This window comes from Macaca thibetana, chromosome 7 (genome assembly GCF_024542745.1).
Source record: "Macaca thibetana thibetana isolate TM-01 chromosome 7, ASM2454274v1, whole genome shotgun sequence".
Classification (NCBI taxonomy): domain Eukaryota; kingdom Metazoa; phylum Chordata; class Mammalia; order Primates; family Cercopithecidae; genus Macaca; species Macaca thibetana.
The window spans coordinates 127418917-127435245 of record NC_065584.1 but is presented as its reverse complement, the minus strand read 5'-3'; the positions used below and the strand labels follow the sequence as shown (position 1 = coordinate 127435245).

Sequence of the window (16329 nt, the reverse complement as noted above, 5' to 3'; positions counted from 1 at the left end):
AGCATGTGTCATTACTTTTTTCCTTTTTTGACTAAATAATATTCCATTGTATGTATATAAAAGAGTTTGTTTATTCCTTCTTCCATAGATGCGCATTTAGGTTGTTTCCCCCTTTTGACTGTTACAGATAATGCTACTAAAAAAATACTCATCTACAAGTTTCTTTGTGGACATAAAGTTTTCATTTCTTTTGGATCTATGCCCAGGAGTGGAATTGCTGAGTCATATGGTAATTTTGTGTTTAACTTTTTGAGGAGCTGCAAACTGTTTTCCACAGTGGTTGCGCCATTTTATGTCCCAACCAGCAATGTGTAAGGGTGCCTTTTTTCTCACATCCTTGCTGGCCCCGCAGTGAACCACCAGCGAGATCTAAACATACAGCCTCAACTTTTGGAAGACAAGGTCTCTATTGTCTACCCTGACATAAGCAAGCCACACCAGAAAAACAAGCCGTCATCCCCATGGCTACCTGCCGTGGCATTGGCGGGGCTAGAGGAAGATAGCCACGACACAAAATGTCAAAACTCACCAAAATTTACCAGCTGCTTCCTTTATTAAGCATTCCCCTGGATGCTGCAAGTATTTCACCAGGCTCCAGAGTTCCAAAATAGTTGCTTCAGGCTGGGCACGGTGGCTCACGCCTGTAATCCCAGCACTTTGGGAGGCCACGGCAGGTAGATCAGTTGAGGTCAGGAGTTCAAGGCTAACCTGGCCAACATGGTGAAACTCTGCCTCTGCTAAAAATACAAAACTTAGCTAGGCGTGGTGGTGCGCACCTGTAATCCCAGCTACTTGGGGGGCTGAGGCATGAGAATCACTTGAACCCAGGAGGCAAAAGTTGCACTTAGCTGAGATCATGCCACTGCACTCCAGCCTGGGCGACAGAGTGAGTGAGACTGTGTCTCAAAAGAAAAAAAAAGTTGCTTCAGGCAGTTCTTGCTGGCTCAACAGTTGTTTGATTAGAGTGACTGATTCCTGGAGCTCCCCCTCTACCTTTTCTATGCTATTACTCCTTAATCTTTTTTTTTTTTTTTTTTCTCAAGCCACAAGAACCCTTATTAAATAAAATCTTACATGGAAATCCATTAAACAGCAGAACAGGTAATAGCATCCTGACTCAGGTTCAAGCAAGCCTGAAGAGTGGAGTATACCCCCTTGGGCTTTTTTGGCACCATCCCCCCAACCTCTATCAAACCACTCTAAAGCAGTGGTTCCCAAACTTTTTTTTTCTTTTTCACGCCTTTCACTGATCATTTCAAGTGGAAAAAGAATTGGATGATAACAAAGACTGGTGAAAACAAAATAGGTTAACAATATACAGGTACTCATTATTAACGCTGTGTGTGAGTTACCTATTAGTTACCTCTATAAGAGAGCATAAGCCTATGTCTACATGATAAAATAATGTCCTGTAGCTTAAACATAATTTTGTATCTTATTATGCTTACCTTGCCATAATATGTTGTAAGTTATTTGAGTAGCATGAATCCTGACCACCACCAGTGAGATACCACCAAATGGAGGAATTATATTCACATCTACTTTCACCATTGGGGTGTGAATACTTCATATTTGAATCATAATGCATTGACTTAGTATTTGAAAATACTAAGTCAAAACTTCTGTTGATGTAACTATGTATTCTAGATACTCAGGAGGCATCATATCACCTCCCATAGCAAACCACGTTGATAATGATGACATGAAACAAGTAGTAACTTGTAATTAAAAGACAAGAATCTCGGTAGCCTGAAAAACAAAGCCTATTCAAGACTTTATTGATTTACTAGTAAGTAATCATCCTTTTTCCAAATTTCAAGAATTCCGAAGCTCCTTTAAGAGTTTTGTAATGTTACTAAGCATTATGCAGCAGCCAGACTTTTTAGTAAAATACTTAAATTAATTCAAGATCTCAGTAAATACACATAACTCTTATATTTTGTTTTAAGGATACCAGTTAGTAGCCATAATTAACTGCTTTCATGTAGTAGTCCTTACTCATATGTAAAATAACTTGCTGTCATTTGAAGGAACCAAAAAAAAAGGAGTTCAGTTTAAATTTGTTTTGTTTTGTTTTTGAGACAGTCTCGCTCTGTACAGGCTGGAGTGCAGTGGCACGATATCAGCTCATTCTGACCTCCGCCTTCTGGGTTCAAGCAGTTCTCTGCCTCAGCCTCCCAAGTAGCTGGGATTACAGGCACCTGCCACCACTCCTGGCTAGTTTTTGTATTTTTAGTAGAGACAGGGTTTCACCATCTTGGCCAGGCTGGTCTTGAACTCCTGACCTCGTTATCTACCTGCTTTGGCCTCTCAAAGTGCTGGGATTACAGGCGTGAGCCACCACGCCTGGCCAGTTTAAGGTTATTTGGAGGCCAGGCACAGTGGCTTATGCCTGTAATTCCAACATTTTGGGAAGCCGAGGCAGGCGGATCACTTAAGACCAAGAGTTCGAGACCAGCCTGGCCAACATGGCAAAATGCTGTCTCTACTAAAAGTACAAAAAAAATTAGCCAGGTATGTTGGCGCATGCCTGTAGTTGCAGCTACTCAGGAGGGTGAGGCACGAGAATCACTTCAGCCTGCAGGCGCGGGTTGCAATGAGCTGAGATCACACCACTGCACTTCACCCTGGGCAACAGTTCAGCCTGGGCAACAGTTCAGCCTGGGCAACAGAGTAAGATTCTGTCTCAAAAAAAAAGATCATTTGAGGTCTTAAAGAGCCCCTCTTTGACTCGCTCTGAGAATCACTGCCCTGCAGAATGACTCAGGAAATTCTTTTTTCTAGTTATAACTATTGTTTTAAGCCATGAAGTTGGGGAAGTTAACTGTCCCAGTAGGGTCTTGAGTAGGTCACACCCTAGCCACTGTTACAGGATAAAATTGACCTTCCTGTACTAGCTCCCTTTCTAGTCAATCATCTAAAGGAATGGTTGGGTCACTTTACCTTTCAGCCCTCAAACAGTTAGCTAATTAATTTCAAAGATTGCATCCATCTCTAAATTCAGTAATTCTCCTAATCTTGGGCTACATTGCTACCACAAAAGCCTGGTGAATAGATACTATCTTCCAGGCATTAAGAATATCAGGTTGGCCGAGTACAGTGGCTCATGCCTGTAACCCCAGCACTTTAGGAGGCTGAGGTGGGTGAATCACTTGACCTCAGGAGTTCAAGACCAGCCTGGGCAACATGGCAAGACCCTGTCTCTACAAAAAAATACAAAATAATTAGCTAGACTTGGTGGCATGTGCCTGTAGTCTCAGCTACTCGGGATGCTGAGGAGGGAAGATCAGTTGAACCAAGGAGGTTGAGGGAGCAGTGAGCCGTGACTGTGCGACTGCACTCCAGCCTGGGTGACAGAGCCAGACCCTGTCTCAAAAAAAAAAAAAGAATATCAAGCTGTTGGCTCCTAGGAGGATCTGAGGAGAGTGTTGGTCTTTATTAATCACAGTGAGGATCCTTCTGGATGATATTACTACTTATAGATTTCACATAAGAATGAAGATCAATCCTATGATCTCTTCCAGTTTTATTGTCACCACCAATTTCCATAAGATGGAGCCATCCCTAGTGGCTGCTCAGTGATATGCTGTAGGCTCCCTCCCCGCCTTTCCTCTGTAGGATGGCTAATGACTCAGACTCAGCCATCCTGTGTTAAAGATGAAAGATGTTGGCTTTATCCAAAAAGGGCTATAACTATGTTCTGGAGAAACCTCCTGGAAGTGAAAATAGTCCTCTCATCCTATGCACAGAGTCCCTCTGCTCCTGTGGAGACAGAGGTGGGGTTTTGTTTGTTTTGGGTTTTTTTTGTTTGTTTTAATCCTGTCTGAGAAACGGGGGATCAGAAAAAGAGCTGTCAGTACCCTGTTGGAGATTCTGTCTGATGTTCTTTATTCTGACCCCAGTGTGGGGCTGGTTGGATTTCTCCTTTGGTTGCATTTATCTTCTAATTCCCAAATTGAGGAATTTGATATTTCCCATTGTGTTCAATGTACAGCATAGATGGGAGGAGCATGGGAAACTCCTTTTTAAAAGATAATCGTTATCTCCCTTGGTGGGGCTTTACAGCACACCTCCAGCATAGTATGTAAAATAGTCTCATCATAAAACACTGGTTGACTCAAGCAAGTCAACACTATCACTTTTTTCTTCCTAAGACTGTGATTCCCAGATGGAAGGGTGGGCCAACTCAAAGGCTATAGTCTCTCATTTCAGTCTCAGCTACTCAGGACGCTGAGGCAGGAGAATTGCTTGAACCGGGGAGGTGGAGTTTGCAGTGAGCCGAGATCATGCCACTGCACTCTAACCTGGGTGACAGAGCAAGACTCCGTCTCAAAAAAAAAGAAAAAAAGAAATGGGGGGATGTGTTTGGGCCCTTACTGTAAAATGTAATTTTTTTTCTTTTAAACAATTGCATACTTACAAGGTCATATCCCTTCAACATTGAAGACACAAGCTTGACTAACCCGATACAGAGGAGGCAGGTAACTGTAACTTGGGCATGTCAGATGAAGACTGGAGTCTATCAGTGAATCTCAATCACAAGGCATATATTCAACCACCATACTTTATGAGAATTATCAGCACACCGTTTATGTAATATAGATTTTCTTACTATGGATTAATTGGAAGATTTTCCATGAAGCCCTTTTAGGGGACATACTAAAGAGGAATTAGCTAATTCAATGTTTCCTTGTGTTTTAAGAGCTTCCTTTGCTGGAAAGGGGTCAGTGATGAAAACATGCTTGATTGCTAACAGGATATATGGTACTTGTTTTGTTTTGTTTTGTTTTTCCACCATTTTCTAAATGTTTTCTTCCCTTTTGAGGTGCCCACGGTCTGCAGATGATGAGCGAAAGCATCCTGTCCTCTGTCTTTTCTGTGGGGCTATACTATGTTCTCAGAACATTTGCTGCCAAGAAATTGTGAACGGGGAAGAGGTTGGAGCTTGCATTTTTCACGCACTTCACTGTGGAGCCGGAGTCTGCATTTTCCTAAAGTGAGTAGTGAGTGTTCTGGAAGCTTTATGATGAACTTAAGGAATCTGGATCCAATCTGGGGGTCACTATTGGGACAGTGTGTTGATAGCAAATAATCAGAAGTTAGAGTATTAACCTGTTACTGACGTGAAATTACATTTGAGAAGATACTGTGAAAAAAGAACAGGTTTCTGTTAACATTTCCATTATTTATGGAAAATCTTAAATACGATAGAGTTTGTATTAATTGCTCTGGTATTATATAATACTCAGGTATAATGAAAGAACTTCGAGTCCTAAAACTTATATTTAAAATGTAATCTTCCTGGAAGATGAGTTCTTTAAAATAAATAAAAATAAACAAAAGGTAAATGTAGGCCAGGCACAGTGACCTATGCCTGTAATCCCAGCACTTTGGGAGGCTGAGGCAAGAGAATCACTTGAGGTCAGTAGTTCAAGGTCAGCCTGGGCAACATGACGAGACTCCATCTCTATAAAAAATTAGCCAGGCATGGTAGCACATGGCTGTTTTCCCAGCTACTTGAGAGGCTGAGGTGGATGGGCTGCTTGAGTCTGGGAGTTCAAGACTGCAGAAAGCCATGATCGTGCCATTGCATTCTAGCCTGGGCAACAGAGTGAGATCCTCTATCAAAAAAAAAAGTCCATGTAAATTGTTAACTTTGGTTTGTCCTGTGATATCTTTATTTCATCTATTAACCCACCATTTCTCCTAGTCTTTCAGCAAAAGATTGAGGATAGAAAAATAGTCACTTATGGCCGGGCACGGTGGCTCACGCCTGTAATCCCAACACTTTGGGAGGCCCGAGGTGGGCAGATCACAAGGTCAAGAGTTCAGGACCAGCCTGGCCAACATGGTGAAACTCCGTGTCTACTAAGAATACAAACATTAGCTGGGCATGGTGGCGGGCTCCTGTAGTCCCAGCTACTCAGAAGGCTGAGGCAGGAGAATCACTTGAACCTGGGAGGCGGAGGTTGCAGTGAACAGAGATCACGCCACTGCACTCCAGCCTGGGCGATAGAGCGAGACTCCGTCTGGAAAAAAAAAAAATAGAGAAAAAAGAAAAATAGTCACTTATATTTATGAAAGAAGAGTTTAAGTTGCCTGCAGAGAAATAAAATTCAAAGTGGATATATATCCTTTTTCTTTCCACTCTCCTCATGTAACACAGTTTCTGTTACATAAACCCAAATGTCTTTCTAACTGTGAAATATGTAATCATTACTCATAGGCATCTTTTGAACCAAGGGGAAAGAATGTATGGAAGCCAAACCTAAACACCTATTTTTAGGGAACCCACAGCAAGTAAACCCACTACCTTAGCCCAGCTGTTTATTTTATAATTTCTCTGTAAAGTACTTGCCCCTGTACATGTGTACGCAAGCGTTTTTTATGTCTGTTTCCCAAGAGACATAAAAGTCCCAGGTGCCTTCAGGGTGGCAGTGGCTCTTTGTACCTGCAGTGTTTCAGGCGAGCTCTAGCCAGAAAAGCTGGTATACTTCCCTAGTTGATATTCTGTCTGACTTGAGGTTATCAGACTAGGAGATGTGATTCTGTTCTTCCGTGAGGTTCCCTCGCCTGTCCAGGTTGTGTCAGAAATCAGAATAGAAACAACCCCAGCCACCATTTTCCAAGGTGTCTGTGGCTGAAGTAGGACAGCTTCCTCCCTTCAACAGATTCCGTCAGTGTCACTGATCTCATTTCACCAAATCCACTGCTCCTTTTCTATAGCTTCAACAGAAATACCAATATGTGTTCTCGTTTATTTAGACAAAACATAATTTAGTCTATTTGTCTGTTTATATTGTCTGTATACTGAATTTCTAACAGATATTGGCCATATCTTTTCTCTAGATTAGCATTGATGCAGTGCCTATCATTTGCACACATACACTTAACCACATTCCTGTTGGTTTTCTCTTTCAGAATCAGAGAGTGCCGAGTGGTCCTGGTTGAAGGTAAAGCCAGAGGCTGTGCCTATCCAGCTCCTTACTTGGATGAATATGGAGAAACAGACCCTGGCCTGAAGTAAGATTTTTTTTGTAATAGGAAGGTTTCAGTAAGTTCTCTTTTATATTGTTTGTTTTCTATTTCAGTCACATTATTGTATGTAAACGGTGATAGTTCTTTAATCACAAAAGGTAATTGAGGCCGGACACTCGGCTTATACCTGTATTCCCAGCACTTTGGGAGGCTGAAGCAGGCAGATCATTTGCGGCCAGGAGTTTGAGACCAGCCTGGCCAACATGGTGAAAACTCGTTGCTACTAAAAATACAAAAATTAGCCAGGCATGGTGGTGCGCGCCTGTAATCCCAGCTACTCGGTAGGCTGAGGTAGGAGAATCACTTGAACCCAGGAGGTTGCAGTGAGCCAAGATCGCCCACTGCACTCCAGCCTGGGCGACAGAGGGAGATTCTGTCTCAAAAAAAAAAGTAATTGAGAGCTACCTTTTACTTTTATTTTTTATTTATATGTTTATTTTGGGAGGCAGAGTCTCCCTCTGTCACCCAGGCTGGAGTGCAATGGCACTATCTCGGCTCACTGCAACCTCTGCCTCCCAGGTTCAAGTGAATCTCCTGCCTCAGCCTTCTGAGTAGCTGGGACTACAAGGCACATGCCACCATGCCTGGCTAATTTTTGTATTTTTAGTTGAGACGGGGTTTCACCATCTTGGCCAGGCTGGTCTGGAATTCTGACCTCGAGTGATCCACCCACCACAGCCTCCCAAAGTGCATGAGCCACTGCACCCAGCCAAGAGCTATTTTTTAAATGGCTTCAAATTTTAAATATTAAATATGATGCCAATCTTTAGCACATAATTTTCAACAACTGTGTGCTTCTCCAAAATTTGAAGGTAGTATTTCTCCAAAATTTTTAAAGGCCCCAGCCGTCCTAATGTTTCAGTGTTCTATTATTTGTAATCAACCTTTCTTCAGAATTGCTTAAAAGGATTGACACTGATAGTATATATTTGTAGTGTCCAGTGATGAAGTTTGGTTTAGAGATATTGTTTCCATTGCAATACTTGAAACTTTTTTTTTTTTTTGAGACAGTCTCTCACTCTGTCACTCAGGCTGGATCTCGGCTCACTGCAACCTTTACCTCCAGGGTTCAAGTGATTCTCCTGCCTCAGCCTCCCAAGTAGCTGGTACTACAGGCATGCACCACCATACCTGGCTAAATTTTTTTTGTATTTTCAGTAGAGATGGGGTTTCACTATGTTGGCCAGACTGGTCTCAAACTCCTGACCTCAGGTGATCCAGATGCCCACCTTGGCCTCCCAAAGTGCTGGGATTACAGGCATGAGCCACCCTACCCAACTGAGACTTTTTATTAGCCAGCTATATCGGCCTTCTTTCCTTCTGAGCATTAGCAAAAGATTTATAATCCTGAACTTTTCTGTATCCTTCCCTGGTAGTAGGAACTGGGGTCCTACTGATGGCTTATGAAAATGAGGTGACTAACAGTGATCTCAAAAGTACATATAGATAAAGATTAGACCTCCTTACAATAAACTCTTTTTGGTTCACTGAAATTTTGTTCCTTTGAAATATTGCTCAGAAAGAATAGGCTTAATAGATGGGGCTTGGGACCTTGGATCATACAGAGCTTTGTTTCTATTGGGATGACATTTGACCTGTCTTTGGTTTAGGGAGAAAAGCAGAGTGGTGAAAGTAGTTAATGACTGAGGATAGTCTTAGTTGTTCCACAAGGGTACAAAGCAGAGTTTTAAAATTAATTTGGCAGTTTAAAAATCCCCAACCAGGCGGCTGCAGTGACTCACACCTGTAATCCCAGCACTTTGGGAGGCCGAGGCGGGCGGATCACGAGGTCAGGAGTTCGAGACTAGTTTGGCCAACATGGTGAAACCCCGTCTCTACTAAAAATACAAAAAAAATTAGCCAGGCGCTGTGGCGGGCACCTGTAATCCCAGCTACTCTGGAGGCTGAGGCAGGAGAATTGCTTGAAACCGGAAGGCAGAGGTTGCAGTGAGCCGTGATCATACCGCGGCACTCCAGCCTGGGCAAAAAGAGCGAAACTCCGTCTCAAAAAAAAAAAAAAAAAAATCCCAACCAGCTGAGACACTTGAATGTTTAAAGGAATTAGGATCTCACAGTTCTCCATTACTGGCAACAGCCAGACTTAAATCATTTTGGATTAACTGTTATACAGTGTTAAAAACTATGCAACTCTAGAATTGAAGTATAATTATTTTATTAAATTATTTGCTAGTTATTTGCTAATAGCCAGCCAGTTTGTCATATCATAAGGACAGTTACAACCAAACATCTCTGAGTAGCAAAATATAATTTTAGGGCCTAGTGTTATATGTCAGACCTCTACTGTACAAAGATCATAAATTGAAGCTAGATAACAATATGAAGCCAAAAAGCTATTCAAGCTAACCACCAAAAAAGAATAGTGCTGCTTCAAGTTATAAACCTCACTGACCATTTAAGTGAGGTCCCATAATGCCATAGTATACCTGACCTATTTTATGAATAGTCAAGGAGTATATTTCTGCTTTATTAGCTAAGTAGCCTGTCAAGTTCTTAGTGATCAATGGTAAAGGGAAAATATCCCTTTTTAAGCCCTGTGCTGGTGAGTCCTCCCAGCTCCAGGAACATCTCAAGAGTACATACTAATTTAGACAATAAAGATGTGGCAGTTACTAGATTCAAACTTACATGTTTTTTCTTTTTTCCCTAAAGGAGGGGCAACCCCCTTCATTTATCTCATGAGCGGTATCGGAAGCTCCATTTGGTCTGGCAACAACACTGCATTATAGAAGAGATTGCTAGGAGCCAAGAGACTAATCAGATGCTATTTGGATTCAACTGGCAGTTACTGTGAGCTCCAACTCTGCCTCAAGACAATCACAAATGACGACCAGTAATAAAGGCTGATTCAGAATTATGGAAAACTTTCTGAGGGCTGGGGAAGTATTGGAGGGTCTTTTGCTCCATGTCCAGATTCACTTACATCAATAAAGTATTTCTTAATGGAGTATTGCTTTCAGTTAGCAAACATATGCTTCACAGGAAAAAAGGACGTAGATGAGTCTGTTTTATGTGCTGGTATTTCCAGATAATTTATTCCCCTTCATAATTTGTCTCATTTCATTTTATTTCATCCACTTGGTAGATGAAGTCACGTCAAACAGGTGTGGACATTTTTATATGTTGGTTAACTCTTCTGCAATTTTGTATTTGGTGTTTTCCCCGCAAGTTTAGTTCAGCTGACATTGGATCACTGACAAGATTCTAATAATCTGTGATAGTCTTCCTTGCAGCTAAAGAAGAATTGCAGAAACCATGCAATATACTTGAATTGAGAAAGATTCCAAATATAAATTTTTTATTATTTCTCTTTTAAGGAAATACCCCTAATGTGCCACCTGCTGCTATCACCACAAATTAAACTCAGTCTCGATGTGGACAGGATGATTTCTGCCAATGTGGAAAAGATTTTTTCTCACTGTAGACCTCAAGAAAAGTTAGGGTAATGTATTTATTATTCATTCCTGATGGTACAAAGAGCTTGCAGTTCTGCATCTCTGACTACCAGTAGCTTTGTTGAGTTTTGAAATAATACTTAACATTTTCCAAAGGCAGATCTCGTTCTGCAAGGAGATTGTGGTACCATCCTATTTGACTCTCAGAAACCTCTTGTTATTCTGATGTAAACTATTTGTAGAATGAGGATAAGAAAATTCTCCCAATGAGTGGATCATGACATGAGTGGATCATGACAACTGTAAATTAGAACAATCGGATTTAAGCCAATTCCACAATCTTCTATATCTTTGTAAAAGACAAATCCTTGATGTTGTCTGTGTGCAACCTTTTCATAAACTCTGGTTTTATGACTAGTACAAACCACCAAAAAGCCATGTGATCAATAGTCTGTGTCCTGTTACAACATGCTGTGGTTGAGCCATCTTGTTTATAAATAGTAGAGCTCTCCTGAATTTGTGCATAGACTTCTTGATTCCTGGCTTTTATTTTTTGTATCAAGAAATTGTGATATAAAGCAGCAGACAAAAGATAAATGGAAACCTTCCATTTTAACTTATGTTGTTTCTGGGGTAATGTTAGAACCTTGAAAGATGCATTCAAAGACTGTATCTTATTTTGCCCTTGGCTACTAGTGTCTCACACACGTGTGTAAATGTTTTCTTACCTTCTGTTTGCTCAGCAAAGGCAGGCAAGTAAAAATATATTTGCTAAGTGATTCGTGATGCACATTTGGGGCTAGATTTTTCTGTTCCTTTTATGTAAAGAAAAGTGGATTTTGCAGTAAGGGATTGGCCTGAGCAGGCATCAGAATCACAATCATGATTTTCTACTTGAATAATGACAATTCAGAAGGTATCTGGATAAATAGATACATCTGTAGTGAACAATTTGTAAAAGTAACAGGTAAGGATCAGGAAATTCACTATTCAGTTTGTCAGATTTGCCAGAATGATTAAAGTATTGGAACATTTGTGTTTGTTATGTAATTGTATTGAGTGGATTGTTTGGGAAATCTTGGCTAGAATAGGAAACAGAAGATGCTGACTTCTACCCTAATAGATGGGCCCCAATTCAGCAAAGATAAATGGACTTTCTTTTAGTCCTTTTTATATTAACTTAATCAATTCTGGAGTTAGGCTCTCAAGAGGACAGAGGGACTATCTGGCAATGGCCAGCCAGACCTTTACTGCCAAAGAACCCATTTCATACTACGTTCCACTGATTGCGATTGATTCAGATTTTTGCACTGTAGGTGAGCATATGTCTCAGTGCTGCCCCAAGCCCCAGGGATTTCTCATTATGTTCAAATGTCCTAGTGATTTACCTTAATCATTGCAAACAATTATGGTTATGAAGTTTACTTACAAACAAGCAACTGAGTCACTTTATTTTCTTTAGTGTAGTATGTGAAGACACTGGTTCAACAGGATGGCTCCAGAACTGTGTTTTTCTAATGTTTGGTGAGGGGCTAGTGAGAGTTTTAATGATATGGTGAAGAAAAATATATCTGTATAATTAATTTATTATATTGGTGTATGGGCTGTGAGTTCACCTTTTAGTGGTCATTTGTCATTTCATAACAACTATGCATTTTGGTTCACTGTGATGATGATCTATATTTAGTGACTGCAACATGTTTATACCACTGATTCAAATTCCATCCATGATGAAGTTATACAAATAATGCATATATTGATAACTTTTATTGCAAAAATGTAAATTTAAAACTTGTATAATGTTCTTGTGCTTTTTAAAATAAAATATATGTGTATATTTAAAAAGAAAAAAAAAAGGGACTTCTCATGTTTGGGGATTTGGGTTTGAAGTATAAAAATCTGTGCCTAGGAAGACTCTCCAGTTGAAACCTTTGTCAGCCCAGGCAAATGTCTTAAAAGACATAGGTGTTTAGTATATATGGGTCTCCAAACTTTTTTAGCCATATACTCCATCAATAAATAGTTTTTAAGCTTGCATACCAAATAGAATATAAACACATACACATATTTTATATTCTATATGCAGTGCTTTACTAATACATGCAAATTATAAAACATAGCTTTAAAAAGGAGATTTAAAAATCAGTTAAAAATAGAAATAGATATTTCAATATCTTCCAATCCAGTCTGCGTCCTTTTGGGTGTGCACACTCTAATACGAAGACAGCTGTCTAGAGCAGCGGTATCCAGAAGAGTTTTGCAGTAATAGAAATGTTCTGGCCGGGCGCGGTGGCTCACGCCTGTAATCGCAGCACTTTGGGAGGCCAGGGCAGGCAGATCACGAGGTCAGGAGATCGAGACCATCCTGGCTAACATGGTGGAACCCCATCTCTACTAAAAGTACAAAAAATTAGCCAGGTGTGGTGGTGGGCGTCTGGTAGTCCCGGCTACTCGGGAGGCTGAGGCAGGAGAATGGTGTGAACCCAGGAGGCAGAACTTGCAGTGACCCAAGATCATGCCATTGCACTGCAGCCTGGGTGACAGAACGAGACTCCGTCTCAAAAAAAAAAAAAAGAAATGTTCTGTGTGTATTTACCATACGGAATGGCAGTCACTATTCTCATGTGGCTATTGAACACTTGAGATGTGGCTAGTGCAACTGAGGGCCTGAATTTTTAATTTTTAGTTAATTTAAATGTAGTCATGTGTGGCTGGTGCCTACCATATTGGGCAGCATGTATCTAGTGTGATGGTCCTCAGACTTAACTGTGCATTAAAGTCACCTAGAGAGAGTTAACAAAATCCAAATGCCTGGTTCTCACCCTCGATCTGGAATCAGTCTTCTGGGATTGAGCCTTAAAATAAGCAGGGTGGTTTTCTTCCATTTCTGAGCCATGACTCTTCACTAAAATGAAGAGGTTGCTTTCTTTTTAGCTTGGTGATTTTCAGACTAAGTGCCAAAGATTCTGGGAGAAACGTAGGCCCGAGAGGGGAAAGAATGCCAAAGCTGGATAGTTGTGATTTTTCATTTGAGTCTCTGTATAAGCTTTCATTTGAGAAAAGGGTACCTGGAATTTTTTTAAAATTAGAAGCAGTTGCTTTAGTTTTAAGCTTTAAAATATTCTATGAGGGGGCCGGGCGCGGTGACTCACGCCTGTAATCCCAGCACTTTGGGAGGCCGAGGCGGGTGGATCACAAAGTCAAGAGATTGAGACGGTCCTGGCTAACACAGTGAAACCCCGTCTCTACCAAAAATACAAAAATTAGCTGGGCATGGTGGCGTGCACCTGTAATCCCAGCTACTCAGGAGGCTGAGGTGGGAGAGTCACTTGAACCTGGGAGGTGGAGGTTGCGGTGAGCCGAGATCGCGCCCCTGCACTCCAGCCTGGCGAGAGTGAGACTCCATCTCAAAAAAAAAAAAAAAAAATTATATGAGGGGCAACACTGAAGGCAAAGAAGGGTTTTTATTTGTTTTTTGTTTTGAGTGGGAGTCTCGCTCTGTCACCCAGATGAGTCAAGTGAAATTTGGGGAAAAAGTAGAAATGAAGACTAAGAAGGAATACAAAAATGAAAAGTTACCAATGGAATGCACAGTAAGGAAAAGCCGGAAAGACCTGGGCATTGTGGCACACCTGTAGTCCCAGCTACTTGGGAAGCAGAGGTGGGAAGATCCCTTGAGAAGAAGGTCAAGGTTGCAGTGAGCTGACATCATGCCACTGCCCTCCAGCCTGTGTGACAGAGTGACACCCTGACTTAAAAAAAAAAAAAAAAATGCAGGGGGCAGGGGAGGAGAAAAAAAAGATTTAGGATAAAGAAGATTTGATATATATTAATTGAAGTCCCTGAAGAAAGAAAAAGCAATGGAACAGAACACAAATGGAAACTATAATTAGGTAAAAATTTCTTGGGGGAAAAAAGAAAAACTTGAATACATGTTGAAAGAGAACATTGTAAAAACCCAGAAGAGTCAACACCAAAGGATCTTCACATCCAGACAAACTGTCTGAGTATAAAATCCACCCAGACAGTTCAGAGCATGCTAACACTCAGGGAATATTTTTTCCCATGAGCCTTTCCTGAGAAATTTACCAGTGAGCCAGCTTCAGACAATCGTAAATGATTATAGAAGCCTTGGCATAAGGTCTGGGGGTGAGTGTTGCGTATGTCTAATTGTACAGATGGGAGGATGAGAGACAAAATTGGATGCTCTAATGATGTAGAATTATTACAACTAACAAAAAATAGGAGAAAAAGGGCAAGTGGTTAGAAAGTTAAATAAGCTCACTGATTACATCAGTGGTTGTAGCCAGAATTAAAAAGGTATCAAGCAGAAACCCGCATCCAGGAACAAAGCCCTTTGCACCTCCCTCAGAATGAACGGAGACCAGAGATCAGATGTTTATGTCCAAGAAAAGCAGGATTTCGTTCAGTGGTTCTCCCAGATTGTTAGGGTGCTGACTGAGGATGAGATGGGGCACCCAGAGACAGGAGATGGGATCACCCAGCTCAAGGAGGTCCTGTAGTACAATGCCATTGGAGGCAAGTATCACTGGGCTTTGACAGTGCTAGTAGCATTCCGGGAGCTGGTGGAGCTGAGGAAACAGGATGCTGAGAGTCTCCAGCGGGCCCTGACTGTGGGCTGGTGTGTGGAACTGCTGCAAGCTTTCTTCCTGGTGGTAGATGACATCACGGATTCATCCCTCACCGCTGGGGACAGATCTGCTGGTTACAGAAGCCGGGCGTGGGTTTGGATGCCATCAGTGATGCTCCATCAATGATGCTATGCTTCTGGAAGGGAAGCATGTATCTACTGCCTGCTGAAGCTCTGTTGCCGGGGGCAGCCCTATTACCTGAACCTGATCCAGCTCTTCTTGCAGAGTTTCTATCAGACTGAGATTGGACAGACCCTGGACCTCATCACAGCCCCCCAGGGCAATGCAGATCTTGGCAGATTCACTGAAAAGAGGTACAAATCTAGTGTCAAGTACAAGGCAGCTTTCTACTCCTTCTGCCTTCCTGTAGCTGCAGCCATGTACATGGCAGGCATTGATGGTGAGAAGGAGCACACCAATGCCAAGAAGATCCTGCTGGAGATGGGAGAGGGAGAGTTCTTTCAGATTCAGGATGATTACCTTGACCTCTTTTGGGGACCCCAGTGTGACCGGCAAAGTTGGCACTGACAAACAGGACAACAAATGCAGCTGGCTGGTGGTTCAGTGTCTGCAACGGGCCACTCCGGAACAGTAGCAGATCCTGAAGGAGAATTACGGGCAGAAGGAGGCCAAGAAGGTGGCCCCGGTGAAGACTGTATGAGGAGCCGGACCTGCCGGCCGTGTTCTTGCAATACTAGGAAGACAGTTACAGCCACATTATGGGTCTCACTGAACAAGACGCAGTGCCCCTGCCCCCAGTCATCTTTCTAGGGCTGACGTGCAACATCTACAAGCGGAAAAGTGACCTAGAGACTGCAAGGGCAGGGAGAGGAGGCCCTCAATAAATAAATTATTGTGTAACCTTAAAAAAATAAAAATTAAAAATAAATAAGGTATCACTTGAAGGTGACAAATCAAGAAATAAAAACAAGTGGCCTGGCACGGTGGCTCACGCCTGTAATCCCAGCACTTTGGGAGGCCAAGGTGGGTCAGGAGATCGAGACCATCCTGGCTAACACGGTGAAACCCTGTCTCTACTAAAAAATACAAAAAATTAGCTGGGCGTGGTGGCGGGCACCTGTAGTCCCAGCTGCTTGGGAGGCTGAGGCAGGAGAATGGTGTGAACCCAGGAGGCGGAGCTTGCAGTGAGCTGAGATCCGGCCACTGCACTCCAGCCTGGGCGACAGAGCGAGACTCCGTCTCAAAAAAAAAAAAAACAAAATACA

General features: G+C 41.9%; 2 protein-coding genes and 1 pseudogene across 7 annotated transcripts in view; 2 read left to right on the top strand and 1 right to left on the bottom strand.

Moving 5' to 3' along the window:
- Positions 1-10003, top strand: part of UBR1 (ubiquitin protein ligase E3 component n-recognin 1) — a 153650-nt gene extending 143647 nt beyond the window's left edge. For 3 of the 6 annotated variants that reach the window (XM_050799353.1, XM_050799352.1, XM_050799357.1), the window contains 3 exons: positions 4826-4996; positions 6922-7023; positions 9709-10003. In XM_050799353.1, the coding sequence (XP_050655310.1) occupies positions 4826-4996; positions 6922-7023; positions 9709-9850 (415 nt within the window). In that variant the 3' untranslated portion in view covers positions 9851-10003. Of the gene's footprint in view, positions 1-127; positions 4655-4825; positions 4997-6921; positions 7024-9708 lie in introns of those variants that run through there. The other 3 variants (XR_007727652.1, XM_050799354.1, XM_050799355.1) reach the window with 3 other exon arrangements.
- The window catches only part of CCNDBP1 (cyclin D1 binding protein 1), a 507674-nt gene that overhangs the window by 228508 nt on the left and 262837 nt on the right, over positions 1-16329 (bottom strand). The window lies entirely within an intron of this gene.
- Positions 14240-16003, top strand: LOC126959851 (farnesyl pyrophosphate synthase-like; annotated as a pseudogene).